This window comes from Eutrema salsugineum, unplaced genomic scaffold (assembly GCF_000478725.1).
Source record: "Eutrema salsugineum unplaced genomic scaffold, Eutsalg1_0 scaffold_14, whole genome shotgun sequence".
NCBI classification, from domain to species: Eukaryota; Viridiplantae; Streptophyta; class Magnoliopsida; order Brassicales; family Brassicaceae; genus Eutrema; species Eutrema salsugineum.
In genome coordinates, this window is record NW_006256877.1 from 2,961,011 (window position 1) to 2,977,211 (window position 16,201).

At 36.9% G+C, this 16,201-nt stretch overlaps 7 protein-coding genes and 1 non-coding gene across 8 annotated transcripts; 3 read left to right on the plus strand and 5 right to left on the minus strand.

Moving 5' to 3' along the window:
* Nucleotides 1–2,095: 2,095 nt before the first annotated feature.
* On the minus strand, nt 2,096–4,855 carry LOC18022980 (probable metal-nicotianamine transporter YSL4). Its single transcript, XM_006405344.2, has 7 exons — nt 4,415–4,855; nt 4,013–4,185; nt 3,829–3,926; nt 3,586–3,723; nt 3,309–3,498; nt 3,114–3,246; nt 2,096–3,030 (listed from the first exon to the last, which is right to left on the minus strand). The coding sequence occupies exons 1-7, from the start codon at nt 4,776–4,778 to the stop codon at nt 2,096–2,098; spliced, it is 2,031 nt and encodes a 676-aa protein (XP_006405407.1). The 5' UTR covers nt 4,779–4,855.
* A 1,049-nt stretch (nt 4,856–5,904) lies between these two features.
* Nucleotides 5,905–6,644, plus strand: LOC18022981. The gene has a single exon (XM_006405345.2). It carries the CDS (start codon nt 6,100–6,102, stop codon nt 6,307–6,309), a length of 210 nt encoding a protein of 69 aa, XP_006405408.1. The 5' UTR covers nt 5,905–6,099; the 3' UTR covers nt 6,310–6,644.
* Nucleotides 6,645–6,713: 69 nt separating this feature from the next.
* Nucleotides 6,714–7,998, minus strand: LOC18022982. The gene is given in 3 exon segments (XM_006405346.2): nt 6,714–7,187; nt 7,189–7,292; nt 7,995–7,998. Coding segments are annotated over 3 exon segments (330 nt in total). The 3' UTR covers nt 6,714–6,965.
* Nucleotides 7,999–8,678: 680 nt separating this feature from the next.
* Nucleotides 8,679–9,188, plus strand: LOC18022983. Its single transcript, XM_006405347.2, has one exon. The coding sequence runs from the start codon at nt 8,843–8,845 to the stop codon at nt 9,047–9,049; it is 207 nt and encodes a 68-aa protein (XP_006405410.1). The 5' UTR covers nt 8,679–8,842; the 3' UTR covers nt 9,050–9,188.
* A 274-nt stretch (nt 9,189–9,462) lies between these two features.
* Nucleotides 9,463–11,024, minus strand: LOC18022984 (50S ribosomal protein L27, chloroplastic). Its single transcript, XM_006405348.2, has 3 exons — nt 10,584–11,024; nt 9,942–10,043; nt 9,463–9,853 (listed from the first exon to the last, which is right to left on the minus strand). Exons 1-3 carry the CDS (start codon nt 10,884–10,886, stop codon nt 9,662–9,664), a joined length of 597 nt encoding a protein of 198 aa, XP_006405411.1. The 5' UTR covers nt 10,887–11,024; the 3' UTR covers nt 9,463–9,661.
* Nucleotides 11,025–11,141: 117 nt separating this feature from the next.
* On the minus strand, nt 11,142–11,222 carry TRNAL-AAG. Its single transcript has one exon. It is a non-coding gene; the product is annotated as a tRNA-Leu (tRNA).
* Nucleotides 11,223–13,131: 1,909 nt separating this feature from the next.
* Nucleotides 13,132–14,385, plus strand: LOC18022985 (putative fasciclin-like arabinogalactan protein 20). Its single transcript, XM_006405349.2, has one exon. The coding sequence runs from the start codon at nt 13,232–13,234 to the stop codon at nt 14,381–14,383; it is 1,152 nt and encodes a 383-aa protein (XP_006405412.1). The 5' UTR covers nt 13,132–13,231; the 3' UTR covers nt 14,384–14,385.
* A 7-nt stretch (nt 14,386–14,392) lies between these two features.
* LOC18022986 (mitochondrial import receptor subunit TOM20-4) lies at nt 14,393–16,156 on the minus strand. Its single transcript, XM_006405350.2, has 6 exons — nt 15,982–16,156; nt 15,682–15,760; nt 15,283–15,452; nt 15,129–15,176; nt 14,777–14,866; nt 14,393–14,684 (listed from the first exon to the last, which is right to left on the minus strand). The coding sequence occupies exons 1-6, from the start codon at nt 16,075–16,077 to the stop codon at nt 14,562–14,564; spliced, it is 606 nt and encodes a 201-aa protein (XP_006405413.1). The 5' UTR covers nt 16,078–16,156; the 3' UTR covers nt 14,393–14,561.
* Between the last annotated feature and the right edge of the window lie 45 nt (nt 16,157–16,201).

A 16,201-nucleotide genomic window follows, 5' to 3' on the forward strand; every position in this document is an offset into this window, starting at 1 on the left:
TTAATACTTGATACTTGTCTTATACTTGCAAGTAATCTTCTTAAGATACTTGATACTCGACTTGATCAAAACAAGTACTTGGTTTTACGGGACAAGTACGGGTCAAGTAACGAGTACGGGACGAGTTCCAAGTAATTGTGCCCAGCCCTCGAAGATGTTTGTTTTTTTTTTTTTGTCAACTTATACATTACTGGAAAGCCCAAGAGAAGGCAATTATACAGAGAGTTTCAAAACCTACATCAGGCCCAATACAATCTAGATCAACACAAAGAAAATCACACGTAAAAAACACGTGTTGATCTAAAGAAAATACAGTGACAGGTGGCATCTGAGGAGAAAAAATGTTGCATCGCCGTCGTAAACTCCGCCGACGGTGGTTTTCTTGCCGACGGTCTCACCGCCAATCATCAACGCATCTCCACCACTTGAAAGCTTCATTAGAAACATCTCTGCATCTTCTCTTTCCTTTAGTGACTCTTCGGATTAGAATCTGATTGAAATTTAGCCAGAACTTTCTTCTTCAATCAAAATCACAACCGTTATCTTTAACTCAAGACTTTTTACCCAACGCCACAATCGTGCTTTTAAAAAGGTAATTAGAGAGATCTTAATCTCTCAGTCAAGAGAGGATAAAACCCAAATCTGAAGAAGAAATCTCAAAGCAAACCACCAGATTCATTCACAACCATCTCAATTTTAAGAGGAGTTCATATGCGGAAGAGAAACGGGCATGAAACATCCGATCTTAGTCAGAAAAGAAAATCTGATCATAGTCGGAAAAGGAAAACCGAACTTACTCGGAGAACGAAAAACAAACAAAATATAGACATAAGAAATCTGGATTCACCAGAATTTATTATCCGAAGAATATTAACAGCACAGTGCCGGCGTCGGAAAACACCGGTCACCGGCCAAAAAGAAAACGATGAAGAGTTTTGAGAGAGTTTTCTCTTACTAGATTTTTAGAGAGAGAAAAATTCTAAACACTGATGAAATAAACATCACACGAAGATGTTTGTTTATCGGTACTTTTTGATAAATTTTTGATTCCTAGTAACTCTGTTCCAGAACATACTCTCTATTATCTATGTTTTTGTTATTTTATGATTTCATATAAAACTGTATCTTTGGGGTTTTAATACCTCTTGAATGCACAATTTTCATACATAAAAAATTAAAATTATATTATTATTATAAAAAAGTTGACAATTTTGCTATATATATAGTTATTATTTTCACGGTTTAGGTTTTTTTGTAGGTTTTTTTTGTTTTCCAGGTTATCACTTTCACTGTTAAATCTACTGAAGTGGAAATATACACTTCTTCAACAGTAAAGTACAGTCTTGCAGATGTTAGATTTAACAAGCTGAGTGTGATCATCACTACTACTCCACTTAGGAAAACTCCAAGCCTTGAACTGACTACGAATTACACTATTGAAGATAGTCCGTTTGAGTAGCAGCTACTGAGTAATGCTCTCAAAATAAAAGAATGATGATTGACTTGTTTTGGTTTCTTTTTTCCATCTGATGACTTATTCTTAGATTTTGTTGTTGTTGATATGGAAGATTAGGCACCATATAATCTGAGTCAATGGCCGGTTTTCTGTTATCTATGTTTTTGTTATTCTGTGTGTTCATACAAAACTATATCTCTAAGGATGTAATATCTCTTGAGTGCACACTTTTCGTGCAAAAACCATTTTACAGAGGTTTTGCTATAATAACAATATATATATATATATATATATATGAGCATTGTGTTCCCAAATTTTAGCAATATTTCGTGTATAAAAACTTTGAACTTACTTATGCATCTCTAATGACAATTTTATCAATCCATACTTCTTCATCTTACATGGGTTTTTTGCCTGCGCCAAAATTCATACAGTTTTTAATACCAAAAAAAAAAAGTTTTGAAGACTGAAAGAAGTAATTAAGCAATACTCTACCTGAAGATTGAGTTTAGAAACATACATGGTACTCTTTTCCTTGTGTTTTGCTACTCTAATGTCATGTTATGTTAGTGAGCTAAAAAAGTTTGGCACTCAGACTTTTGCCAATAATGCATAAGAAACATTCAACAAAACAATGTCTTAGGATGGTCCAAAGTACATACAAATGGGTGGATTGATTCTAAAGATTGAAAGAATCGCTGACGGGATTGTCCAGATTCCATCGCCACATATCAACCCTGAAGCTACTGCACCCGAGTAATCATCTGCGTCTTTCTTGTTTATCCGCTCCCATACGAACAAAATCAATGTTCCAACAAACATGTCGATGGCGAAGTAAGCTCCAATGTAGAATGGAGCAGCCATAGCCATTGGAAGCGGTATGAACTTTGAGATCTTTCTTGGTGTGACGTCTCTTACAAGATTCACAATCAGAGCAGCGACAAAGAATCCAAAACAAAGAGCTAAACAGTGCTTAGGCAGCTTCGCAAACCCCTCGATCGCAAGAATAGCCATTTCACGGTAGATAACCGCGTAAGGTGCTTTGTAAAGACCATCAGGATCTCCAACGTCGAAAGCCGTCCAAAACATCCAAAACGTGAGAGGAGCGATCACGCAACCCATCGCTGTGCCCAAAAGCTGAGTCACAAACATGGATCTTGCAGATGATAACGTGAGGTAACCTGTTTTGAAGTCTTGCATGAGATCTGCTGCGGTTGAGACGATTGACATCATAACTCCACAGGCTGCTAAACCAGCAATGACTCCACCACCATTGTTGCTTCCTACGATTGAAGCGATGGTGAAAAGACCAATCTTTCCGTAGGTTGAAGGCAGGCTCATATCCGTGAGCCCTGCTCCATAAGAGTTGCAAAAGGCAAGAGCCGGTGCAACCAAGTATGAACAGAGGACAAAGTACCATTTCAATGGTGGGAATATCAATGGGATTGTTGTTGTCGAAATGGCTGCTAGACACACATAACCAGAAACCGCAAAACCGAGTGGTATATGGTCCTTGAAAAACACTTCGTCTCTTTTCTTCTTCTCCAGAAGTAATTCCGAGGTTTCATTCTCATCTGCATCAAAGAAACGCAGAAAAAAAATCTGTTTGAGACAAACATTTACTTGAAAAAAAGTCAGGATCATATGTTTTGGTCACCTAAAATGTCGGAAAAGATAGGTAGGTGTTGTTGTTTGGAGCTTTTGTTGCAGAGTTCCTTCACAGTGACAACAATTATCTTGAGGATGTTGTAAAGACCGTCACCGAGGATGATAGCAATGGCGATAAAGACCTAATAGATACGGAAACGATATCAATAACTACCCTCAAAGAGAGTAAGTGTTTGTATTGTACCTTATATCCGTAGAGACCTTTGAAATCGTTGGCCTCAAGGTTAGCTGGATACCAGTCTCCAGCATGCTGTGATATAAATGGCCAGAGAAAGCCCCAAGAAATGATGGCACCGAGAAGGACCGAGCAATTAACTAAATGGGGACATATCAGACCACATCCAATAAAAGTAGGACTGAAATCAAAGTAAAACCTGCGCAGCAGAAGTATCATAAGCTCGTTAACAGTTTGATCCCACGTGCTCTAGAGTGGTTAATTAGAGAAAGTGTTATGAACTTACGTGTTCTTGAAAAGCGTCAAACCAAGTGTGGGAAAGTGATCAAACCCACAGGAATCTCCAATACCACTAAAGAACCACTTGAAGCAACTCCAAACTAAGCTAAGGCTCAGGTATTTCCCTAGACATCTAACTTGGACTCTGAAGTGAATAATAATATTGTGGAGATAAGTATATAATGAAACTCAAGCAAGCTATTGATGATTGCAGGAAGTGAGGTTGAAAATGGAATCTCTGGCAATTTACCCTGCAAGCTCGGCTCCAGAGTTGTCATGAAAACTGTTAATCAGCATCGCTGTAGCGGTTCCGCTGGGATACGTTAGCTTGTAGTCCAAAATCATCACCTGAGAATACACTTTTTAACAAGGATCAAGAAACCATATATACACTCATCAAGAAACCATATCATCACACAGTATTGAGATGTTACCTTGCGAAGTGGAACGATACTGAAGACACCAAGGAAGCTGACCACAAACAAAAACCCAATCATCCACCTAAGTCCAGGATTTATAACATCATCTGAATTGTTCCCAGGATAATCAGCACCAATGAGCTTGTATGTCCTATCATCCATAGCAATCAAGTAAGAACCAAATCCACCTGATGAAGAAAAAAAAACAAGAAATCGAGAAACTCTATCAGAGGACCAAAGCAAATGCAAGAACAATCCAAAACTAGCATTTATAATTGATCATCAATCATAACTGATCATCAATCATTAGAAGAAGCTCACTCTACACAACAAGATTTTGCATTATAAAGGCACAAAGAAGCTAACTTTATTAAGCAAAATCGACAAAGAAGCTAACTTTAACAATTCCTCATTTACCGCTATAAGCCAAGCTGTAACAGGCAACAACGCAAGTCTGAATAACGGTGTTCTCTTGCTTGGTAAAGGGTTTAACCGAAAACCCTAATTTCGACAAAAACCCAGTCCACGACTTGACGAAGAAGAAGCCGAGAAGACCAGCAGCTACATTCAGCGAAGGAATGATTCCGACGGTTAGATTCAGCTTATGGGTAATGATACAGAACAAAATACCCAGAAAGGCGCTAGCAATCAAGCCTCGGATCGTGATCTGATCCTTCCAGTGAGGAACATCTTCTTCGTGGAAATCGCGATTCGCCGAGATTTTTCCCGGTAACAACAATGTCTCTGAGATCTCCGTTGACCAAGGAATCTCCGTCTCCATTAATATCTCAGATTGAGAATTTTCCGGCAGATTTTCACCGGAAATAACTTTAGGCAAATTGGTCAGACAGATTTCATTTCCCGGTAGATAAATTCCTCCGGAGAAGAAGGAAATGGTAGTTGACGACGATTCGCGGTTATTCAATTTGGGTTAAAAGGTCGAATGATAAAGCGCCACGTGTTCTGCTGTGAATGTGACGTGTTATTTCAATCTCCCGCCTTAGAAAACTTTGGCTGTTTTCTCAACTCTCAAGGAGAAAATATTACTGTATATGTTTTCTAAAACCTTACGTTATTGGACAAATAATTTTCCAAAACAAATGTAAGAAATTAAAACTTTTCATTTTTCAATTAAAAATTTGAAAGAAAAAAAGCTTTGTAAAGCCTGATGTTTATTTCTAGGTTTGGGCTGATTTTTTTAGTAAGAAAATACAAATAACATCAAGAAACTACCACTACAGAACATAAACACACATACTCTCTGCTTCACTTCATGATTCGAAGTTGAGCTATGCAGTCCTCATTGGTTCTTGATGTTCAACACCAACAAGCGCAAGCCTAGAAACGCGGAAAAAGTAAAGAGTTAAACTTTTGGAAGCAAAATAGAGAGTAAATAACGTAGATCAAGAAAAAAACAGAAACTTATTACAAAGAAGAAAGTGAAGTGATCGTTATCTGATTTACATTCCTATCTTTATCTATGATTTAGTTTGAATCGGTTATAGCCATTAAAACACAGAGTTTTAACATCAGAGCCAATACCAATAGCCTATCTTTGATACCAAACTACCAGAGTCAGTCCAGTTTAGTCGCGATCAGATGGATTACATAAGTGTCAAATATAGGGTAATTCCAAACCTATGAAGAAAACAATCAAATAAGACCCTTAAAAAGAAACAACAACTGGTAATATTATCGTTTACACAGTCATATACTTTTTAGCAATTCTTTAACAAAAGCATACACCAAAAGCAGGAAACACACATACCACGAACGATCTGTAAAGCAGTCGTCGAGAATAGAAAACAGAAACCATAAAAGAAGCAATTGATTGAAAATATAAGAATAAAGAAAGTTCATAGACAATTAAAAAAGCAAAACCCACTTAAAGAATACAATACCTTTCCTTTGTAGTCTTCACAAAGCTTAGCATCTAAAACCAATTCCTCTCCTTAGCCACCAAGAAACCAATAACTCTACATAAACAATTCAAGCTTCTCCATTTTCAAGCTTTAATCTTTCCATCTTCACCTGAAAACCAAAAAAAAAACAAGAACCTGTTACACACAAACACAATTCAGATTACAGAATTTTTTTGAGATATGAGTGCAGATTGGGGACCTGTGATCGTGGCAGTGGCACTGTTCATCCTACTCTCACCAGGATTGCTCTTTCAGCTACCAGCGAGGACAAGAGTGATGGAGTTCGGGAACATGAGCACAAGCGGCATTTCGATTTTGGTCCACGCCATTATATATTTCTGTATACTCACTATCTTGATCATAGCCATACAAATTCACATCCATTTCTGATCCTCTACTGTAACAAAGGCAAGCTTATTTGGATTCAAAGTTCGCCTTTTTCCGCTATTTTTTCTTTTCTTTCTAATCTCTGATTCTTGGCTCAAAGGCTTTCAAGCAGGGTGACACCAAAAGAGGTTGTACGCAAATAAAATCTGTAATTTTTGTATCCCATAACTTAATTTCTAAAGTCTAAGTAGCTCCAGTCACACATCAATTGGGATAAAAACATTTCTGAACTCTCGTGGCATGTAATAATGCAACATAAAGCATCTTTTTTTTGGCTTAAAAACTCGATTGTTTCCACAAATTTTCACTAAAATCTCTGATCTTTTGCTGATATTGTATTAATTTTCACTCAGGATCACAAAAGGTTGTATTTTATAAACAAATAAAACTCTTTCGTCAGCTCTGAATAAAAGTTCGAATCAAACATCAAATCTGATAAAAGAACAGGTTCATTTTCCTTTTAACTTAATTGCAACAATACAAGCTTAATGATTAATACATTTTTCAGTAGAAGTCATTGCAAAACACAACTATAGAACAGAGTATACAAACCCCTAAATCAGAGCTCCATTCCAAATCTCAGAAGATTCCTGAAACCCCCCAGATTCGAAGAAAAGGGGTTACCTTTATTTCGCCGGAAAACCCCCAAAATTAAAACCCTAAATCAGCCGGTGGTGATATGGAGATTGACTGCGAGGATCAAGATCGTGTAAGCAGCGAAGAAGATGAGTGAGTGGACGGCGATTGCTTTTCCGTTGGTTTTCATGCCGCCGAACTCTAGCGTCCGGTGATGTCCCGGCAGCGAGAAGAGGAGTCCTGGAGAGAGCATCACGAACAGAACAACTCCGACGAGAACCGGAGCCCAATCCGCCATTGCCGTGAAAGTAGAATAACGCAAAGGAGACGCCTTTTTTCGATAGAGCGGTGGTGAGAGAGAGAAAAAAGAGTCAAAAGACGGACAGAAAGTTGAAAAGCAGAGGTAATGCCTATAATATTTTATTTTAGTCACGAAAATTTAAATAATCTCGTATAAATGTGGTAGAACGAACGTAGAATAATAATACTTGGGAAGGAATATAGTATTTCTGAAAAATTAAAAAAATATATAAATGTATAAATTGTCCTGATTTTATTTAAATTGGAAAAAAAGTACCAACAATTTGACAAAAATAAAACGTATATATACTATAAGAAGATTTTATATCGTCAAATTAAGAATAAAAATCAATAAGAGATGTAATAAAAAAAAAAGTCGTGCATTACGATGAAAAAAAATTATACTAAGAAAACCATCATTTTCAAAATTTCATAAAGAGATTGACAATATCTCCTAGTGTAAACGCGTAGTCTCAGTCTCATGCACAAATGTATATTCTTGAAAACTTTCTTTAATTACTTTTGTTACGAGTTTTTTCGTAAAGAACTAAAGACCATCTCTTTCTTTTACAATGTTTTTATTTAACAAAACTCTTTTACAATGTTACTTTATGTCTTATCAATTTGGTACATTATATGGCTAGCTAAAAATAGGCTAATTAAATATACGCATAGAAGATTAAGACGGGAGTGCTGAAAAAAAAAAAAAGATTAAGATGGGAGTAGATAAGAATTTTATACGTCTCAATTAATGTCGACGATATAAGTAATCATTATAAATTGAATACAATAGTTTTACTGATGATTATTACCCATTTTGAAAGGAATATACATGTCAAATCGAAAAAGCAGACAGATATTGTTCTCTTTTTACGGAATATATTGATCTCATTAGCAAATGGTGGACCCGTTACTTCTAGTCTACTAGTTTTCTCTTTAACACAAGACAAAGAAGTAACTAACCAATGTATTACATTGCAACATCATAAATTACAAAATTACTCCAAATAGATTTTCGAAACCTGGCGTATATTTATTGATCACCGAAGGAGGGTCGCGATTCATGTGAATCACATCGGACTTGAATGTGACATAGAACCGTTTCTCTACGATTTAATCATATTTTACATCATTATTCATGTGATTTTGTCTTGTCTTTATCCATTGCTAAATGGTCACAACTCTTTAATTTTTTGTTTTTTTTGGCTAAATCACAACTCTTGAAAATTACCAAGTTTAAAGACATTTTACTTATACTTATCTATGATCCACCCTTTGATAATAATTGTGACTAATCTTTAAAAACGTAATTTGTTCATCCTCAAATATTGTATTTTGGATTAAAAAATGCACATTCATATTCATATCATTCTTTCTAATAACAATCTAAAACAATTACTATCCCCATTAATTAGTTTCATAAAAAGTGGATTTTTAACATGTTCAAACATGTTTAAAAGATTAAGACACCTCCCACTAAAAGAAAAATTCCACAATCTCTCTCTCTTGCTTTAATGGAAAAGAAATAGACTTTATTGGATTCTCATTCTCTTCAAGTTGAAACCTCCATTCTCTCAATTCTTCCACAACCAAATTTCCACTTTCTGAAGCTCTCTTCTTTCTCTTCCTCTTGTTCTTGTTCTGCTCGTTGTAAGAAGCTATGCATGATTGGGCTGCACCGCTGATAGCTTCGGCTCTGTTCGCGTTTCTATCGCCGGGACTAATACTGCAATTTCCGGGAAAAGAATCTCCGGTGGGTTTCATGAACATGAAGACGACGGTAGCTTCTATTTTCGTCCATACCATCCTCTATGGTCTTTTTCTCATCCTCTTCCTCGTGGTTCTCAACGTCCACGTCTATGCTTAGCTTACTTTATTTCACTCTTGTGTTTGCCTCTGTTGGTGGCAGAGGGTTTAGTAGCGAAGCTTTTGTCTTATACTTTCTTATACTTTCTTTGTTCCTCTTCTTAAATACTGCTCAAAGATCTAAACTTTCTCTTCAGTAACCATTTCTCTCCATGTGTGTGTGTGTGTGTGTGCATTTATGAGAAACACATGGGCTAAGGGTAACACAAGTGATCTAAATGGCAATATATCATATCTTCAACTTTACTGGATTGATTATTCAAATCAATGGAAAGAATTAACAACAGATGATCATTCCACTAGTTCTTATGGTAGATGAAAATTTAGATAATTAGATAATTTCATTAGTTGATTTTATCAATGATTCAGTATTGTTTACTTGTAAGCGAACTTTTACTACACAAAAACCTGAACTTTATCTCGGGTTGGTTTGAATAATAACCAGTAAACCATTTGATAACAGGCTTGGACTCAAATTTTGACAAAAAGTGAGGTTTGGATTGGACACATACAACTGAACTCTTAAAACAAAGTTTCTTGTAAATTAGAGAAGGTAAAAATTTCATGAACAAGACTAAACATAAAGAGATAAGGAAAGATTCACATTTGATTTCTAGCAATCGGGATTGGTTTCCGCATCATCGGTTGGAGCAGAAGCAAGAACAAGTTGAGGGGTAGGAAGTGTGTAAGTGTAATTCTCACGTCTCGCCTTCTTCTTCTCCCTTTGCAATCTAAAAGCGTCTCTCTTTCTTGCCCTGTAACTGTTGGGATTCTCTGGCACAATTTCTCTTGGGTACACACTAATCTGCAAGAAACAAAAACAGAATCACAGTTTAAAAAACCAACAAGATTAAAGAAAAGCTAAAGTATTCTCGGTATGATCACAGATTTACCTTCTTCCTGTCAGGACCAAACTTCTCGAACTTCACTAATCCATCGATTAAAGAGAAGATGGTATGATCTTTACCAATCCCAACGTTCTTTCCAGCATGGAACTGCATTAAAAACATCATTCATGAATCCATCTTCCCAAACAAAACAGTTTCACCCTAAACACAAGCATAACCTGAATGTATTAGAGATTGGACTCTGAACTAAGAGCTTCTAAATTTTGCAGTTTTTCATCTTAAACACAAGCATAACCTAGCTATAGTCTAGAATGGAGTCTGAAATAAGAGCTCGAGGGCTTCTAAATTCTAAAGTTTCATGTTTTCGAAAAATATTCATGAATCAATCTATTGAACAAAAAGTAGTTTCATCTTAGAGAATGGAATCTGAAATCAGAGCTCTAGAGCTTATAAATTCTGCAGTTTCGTGTATTTAGAGCATCATTCATGAATCATATCTCCTCAAATAAGATACTTTCAACCTAAACACAAACAAAACCCAGAAATATTCGAGAATGCAATCTGAAACCAGAAGCTTGAGAGCTAAACCCATCCAAAACCTTACCAAGTCCCAGAATTGATGTGAAATTAGATAATATTATACATACCCAGAAGCGCATTGAGAGCCAGAAATGTTCTTAGAGTTACCTTAGTACCGCGTTGGCGAACGATGATGGCGCCAGGTTTAGCGACCTGGTCACCGTAAATCTTGACGCCGAGTCTCTGTCCAGGAGAATCACGACCGTTCTTGGTGCTTCCTGCTCCTTTCTTATGCGCAGATTCGATCGTCAATGGAATCGGAGCTTGGAGTTTTTCCAAAGGGAGAGTCACCGTGAAGGAGGTTTTAGGGCATAAATTCAAATCGCCTCTGAGGAACGACGAAGTGGACGAGAGAGACAAGCCTTTGAATGCTCCAATTAGATTCAAACTCATCGATGTTGCAATCGCCATTGATGGGACTACCTAAAAAACAAACCCAGAGAAATCTGTGGAAAATGGAAATGGAGAAATTTAGGGTTTTTTGAGGATTGAAGAAGAAGAAGAAGAAAGGAAGAAAGTGTGAGTGAAGTCGCCTTATCGTCTTTGTCTCAGACAATTAGTGACTATCAAAAGTCCACGTCATCGATTAACGCGGGTCCCACCCTGTTTAAATCGAACCGATAAGACCACGTCAGCATATAATATCTGGAAATATAAAAATGAGAATGTTGACAGTGGGATTTGAACCCACGCCCTTTCGGACCAGAACCTTAATCTGGCGCCTTAGACCAACTCGGCCATATCAACTTATTTGTTCATGGTTATACGAGTATCATATTGAATCATTATATGTTTTTCTTTCTTGTTACTAAACACCCAAAAAAAAGAAATACAATAGCCCAAGAAAAATATTAACTTTGATAAATTTTTTGAAGACGCTGCTTTTGCAGCCCAATACATGTGGATTTTTCTATTAAAATCATTGAGCTTCAACTTCTCATCTAACCCAGCCCCGGCCCAACACTTATAAAAATCCTAGGACAAAAAAAAATTTAGGACCCTTTATAAAAATTTAACATCAAAAATCTATATTTAAATACTCTTTTAAAATAATATTTTTGTATATAGGTCTTTCTAAACAAAACTTTTTGATAAATATAAATTTTCTAAAGAGTTTTTTGTCCAATACATAAGCCCATTTTGTAAAAAAATTTTAAAAAAGATTTAGACCCATGGGCCGTCGCCTTTTTATCCACCCCATTTGGGTTGGGCCAGATCTAACCTATCTGTCATAAGGTTATATCTTTCTCTCATGTGCTCCCTCTTACTAGGGGTGGGCGCGGAACGGATATTCTGAATTTTTGGAGATATATGTGATTCGCTCCACTTCGTCCGGATAATCATTTTTCCGATTCGTATCCGCTCCGTAATTATTCAGATATCTGTTTTCCGGATAGCCGCCAAAAATTTGAATATTTGCCGGATATCCAATCTGTCTCATAAAAATATTTAAATAATAATATATTTAAAATAAAAATTTAAAAATTCAAAATTTAGTTAAAAATGACAATATTTTCTTAAAAAAATATTTTTTCTTAACTTCTTAAGTTTTAATATTTATAATAATTAAATTTATAAACAAAAACTCACAAAAATTATATTTATATATAATAATTATACACTTTATATGAATTATTATCTATTTATATATACATATATATTTATAACGGAGCAGAGCAGATATCCGTCTTCATTTTTTTTAGTATTTTTGATTTGTTCCGTTTTTAACGGATATTGAATTTTAGTATTTGCTTTGCTCCATAAAATTACGGATATCCAAATTTTTCGGATCGAATCAAGACGAATAACGGATATTTTGCCAGCCCTACCTCTCACTATAACATCATAAATGCTAGTCCGGTACTCCCTCTTAATTACCCGATAACTTTGGAAGCCAAAAATCCAAGTGGTTCTCTTCAAACGTTTCAGGCTCAAGTTATAGAGAACTAGGATATGGCCAATTCATTTTGACTTCCAGTATTGTAAGATCTCTATGTAAATATATAAATTATTATTACTGGTATCCAACAAAACCAAGTCATCAAAAATCATCATTTTCTCAAATGAAAAATCCCTCCCTCTTTCTTTTTTTTATTTAGGGGAAATCAAGGAGAGTATCACAGGTGGTAAAATCAAGAAAAGTGTAAGCGTGTTGAATAACAAGCTTCTCGGAGAGTTCATGCATGCCTGAGTAACTGAGTTGCCGCCGGAGGATTCTTTCAAAGATGACACAGACAGATTTTACGTGGTAAAAAAATTGATTTTAGGACAACATGCATGAGTTATTTTTTCTTTATGTCTTTTGTGTTGTTCTTAATATAAGTCACAATGCCACATTGGTAAAGTTCAACGGATATCGATATATACAATGCTAATTCCCCAAAATTGATATACTTCTGCAAATGGTAAATTGATCTTTTAAACCCAGTGATTTTTTTTTTTTTGAAAAGCTTATTTTTCTAGAACTACGGCGTTTTGAAATGGTGCGCCTAATTTGTCAAAATATTTAACTTATTTTAAATTAAAAACCAAATATATCTGAGTTTACTCTTTGTAGAATTTCATGGAAAATGAAATAAATATGAAAATAGGCCCAAAGGCCTAAGCCCAGTAGTTAAACCCACCTCTTTCCCGCCCTTTAGAAGAAGGACTCCATTAAACTGTAACTTCTTCTTCCCCTGCAACGGTTTTTTCTCCACAACAACCATTTCTTCAACCAGAGAGAGAGAGAGAATCGAGCTCAAAGAACAGCTTCAATGGCGTCGAAAATTTTTGCTACCTTCTTCCTCCCATTTTTCTTTCTCGATCTTGTCTCACTTTCTGATGCTTCCCTGACACCTATCTCCTCCGCCGTCGAAGTCCTCTCCTCCGAATCTACTCACTTCTCCATGGGACTCACTCTACAGCTCGCGAACCAAGATCTGAGCCTAGAAGATTGGCAAGAACTCACCATCTTCGCACCTTCCGATCAAGCTTTCTCTACCTTTGGGCAGCCTTCGCTTCTCGATATCAAGTACCAGCTCTCTCCGGCGAGGCTCCCTGTCGAATCCCTAAAGAACCTTCTTCCCGGCGCGAAAATCCCAACTCTCAGATCCGATTCCTCTCTAATCGTCACGAATTCTTCGCGATCCGGAGGCAAAACTTCGATTAACGACGTCGAAGTCCAAGATTCTCCTCTTTTTGACGACGGATACGTCGTGATTTATAGTTCCGACGAGTTTTTCACAGCGCCGATGACCGAAGAAACGAGCCTCAATTCATCATCGTCTTCTTCAATCCCAAACTCTATCTCGTCTCCTCCATCGATTCCTATCCCTAGCTCAGCGACTCGCACTCCTCCAAGCCATAATTTCGCCGGATCCACTAAAACCTTCCCGAACAAAACTAAACCAGCGAGTTGCTTCAACATCTTCGAATCGGCTTCGAGTTTGTTATTTTCCAGAGGTTTCGTGATAATGGCCACGTTTCTCGCTCTGCAACTGGAAACTTCAGAGAACGACACGAAGCTCACAGTCTTTGCTCCCATCGACGAAGCGATTCCGAATTCGATCTCCAAATTCTCCGATTACGCCACTATTTTCAGAGGACACGTAATCCGGAAACTTCTCTCTTGGAAAGATCTCCAGAAACTAGCATGGGAAGGATCGATCCTGCAAACTGCTCTAAAAGGGTATGAAATCGAGCTTTCTTGGTCCGGTGATGTTCTTCTTCTCAATGGAGTCCCACTCATCTATCCAGATATGTATGCCAACGAATGGGTCGCTGTTCATGGAGTCAACCAAATGATCGCACCACAAGCAATGCAGCCTAAACTGGGAGAGTCTATCTCAGAGCTAAACGGTGGAGAAGAAGAAGATGATGTTCATCAAGAGTACTCTTCTGAGTTAGGCGATTACGGTCTTCACTGATTTGTCTGTACATTTCCAAAAGACAATTTTATTTAACAGAAGTTAAAGAAGTTCCTACAAGTTTTTTCTGACACTCTGTTTCGTAATCTCCATATCTGTTAACAACGAGAAACTCTTGTAGTTTGAAAATGAATAAAAAAGTTTCTGATCTTTTAGAATCTCTCTTGTGGTGTGAGTGTTACTGCCTTGGTGACGGCATCTGGGATTTAGCAAAACCGATCCACGTAACAATGCCAACGGCTAAGATGACCCATCCGAGCACATCATACTTGAGATCACTGTTCTTCTTTTGCTTCATAGTCTGTCAAGGAAAAATTAAACACAAAATGTTTAGATTTCATCAAACCAAATTTTGAAAAACCAGTTTGGGTTTTTTGAGTAAAAAGAAAGGACCTTTGAACCGGTTGATGATGGTCCAGCGGCACCACCCAATGGTTGTGGGCCTAAACCATGTTTGTGAACCTCTGTGTGTAGTTCTGGAGCCTGCAGTTTAGCATACAGAGAAGGAGAATTGGTCACAAGGAAGAAAAAAAAAAGCACAAAGATTCATAACTATTGATTCACTGTACAATGTGTTCTCTACTCCATAAGCAAAGAAACATGATTCAGATGCACTATTGCTAGGACAGCTTGAGGAACCTCTACAACATGTAGATATCAATTCCTTGAATCAGGACCAAAAGCTGAACCATGTTTCTTACATCCTTCATAGTTAGAAATCAATGTGTGAAAGACAAAGATGTACCTTAGAAGTCAATTCCAATGATTTCCGGTAGAGTTCATTCTCTGGTTGCTGCAATAATCAAAGTTAATCTACATTACACGTTCAAAAAAACCACACACATAAATGATGATAACCACATGGATAGGTCTTGATTATGAAACGAAGGAGATATTACCTCCTCCAAGGCTTGTTGAAAGTAGAGAGAAGCTTTGTCAAAGTGATCTCTAGCCTCGGCTTGATCAGGAGTCAAAAACCCAAATGAAGTATGAGCATTCCCAATGCACCAAAGCGCATCGTGCTTCTTTGGATCGATTAACAACGCCTCTTCCAGCTTCGAAATGGCCTCTACACAGATTTAGAATTTTCTATCAATCCCCTTCATTAAGCTAATAACTACTAAGGATCTCAATAAGACCATAAGGACTACTCTAGTCAATCAGATTCTGAAATTCTAATGACAGAATATAGATTCAAATCACAGTTAGGTTCTTAGACATAATTAAATCAAAAGAGTTTGAATTTATCATCAAAGCTTATCTGAATCGATGCATAGCCACACACAAAAAAAAAGCACCTTGAAGCATTTGCTTTGAGTCTGAAGGGTTCTGAAACTGGGATATTTCCAATATCGCTCCTCCCCATCTCGTCAAGTTCTACAGAAATCAAACACTGTTAAAAACCCAGAAACCCTATTCGATTTCTGCCATGAAATCACGAGCAAAAGCTCCCAAAATCTCCATCGAATTTCTCATAGTTTCTCCCAGAAACGAAAAACAACAAAAAGGGGGAAATTTTTTTGATAACAACCAAGCGAAGACCCATAAAACACACACATCTGAATCATAAAACCCAGAAATGATTAGAAAAAACTAACCTCGGCATCTAAAGGGTTCTTGATGTAGGTAGCTTCTGCTGCTTTCCGAGCATATTCGAAGAACACCAATCTATCGATGTCAGTCTGCATATCCATTTTGTTACTGATTCTCTGATTCTTCTTCCCGCAACAATGTCAATGGTAAAGAAGGAAACAACGAAATCATAGAGAAGGCGGTTCATTCTTCTCGTCCGATGGCTTAAAACGGGCATGCTTATTG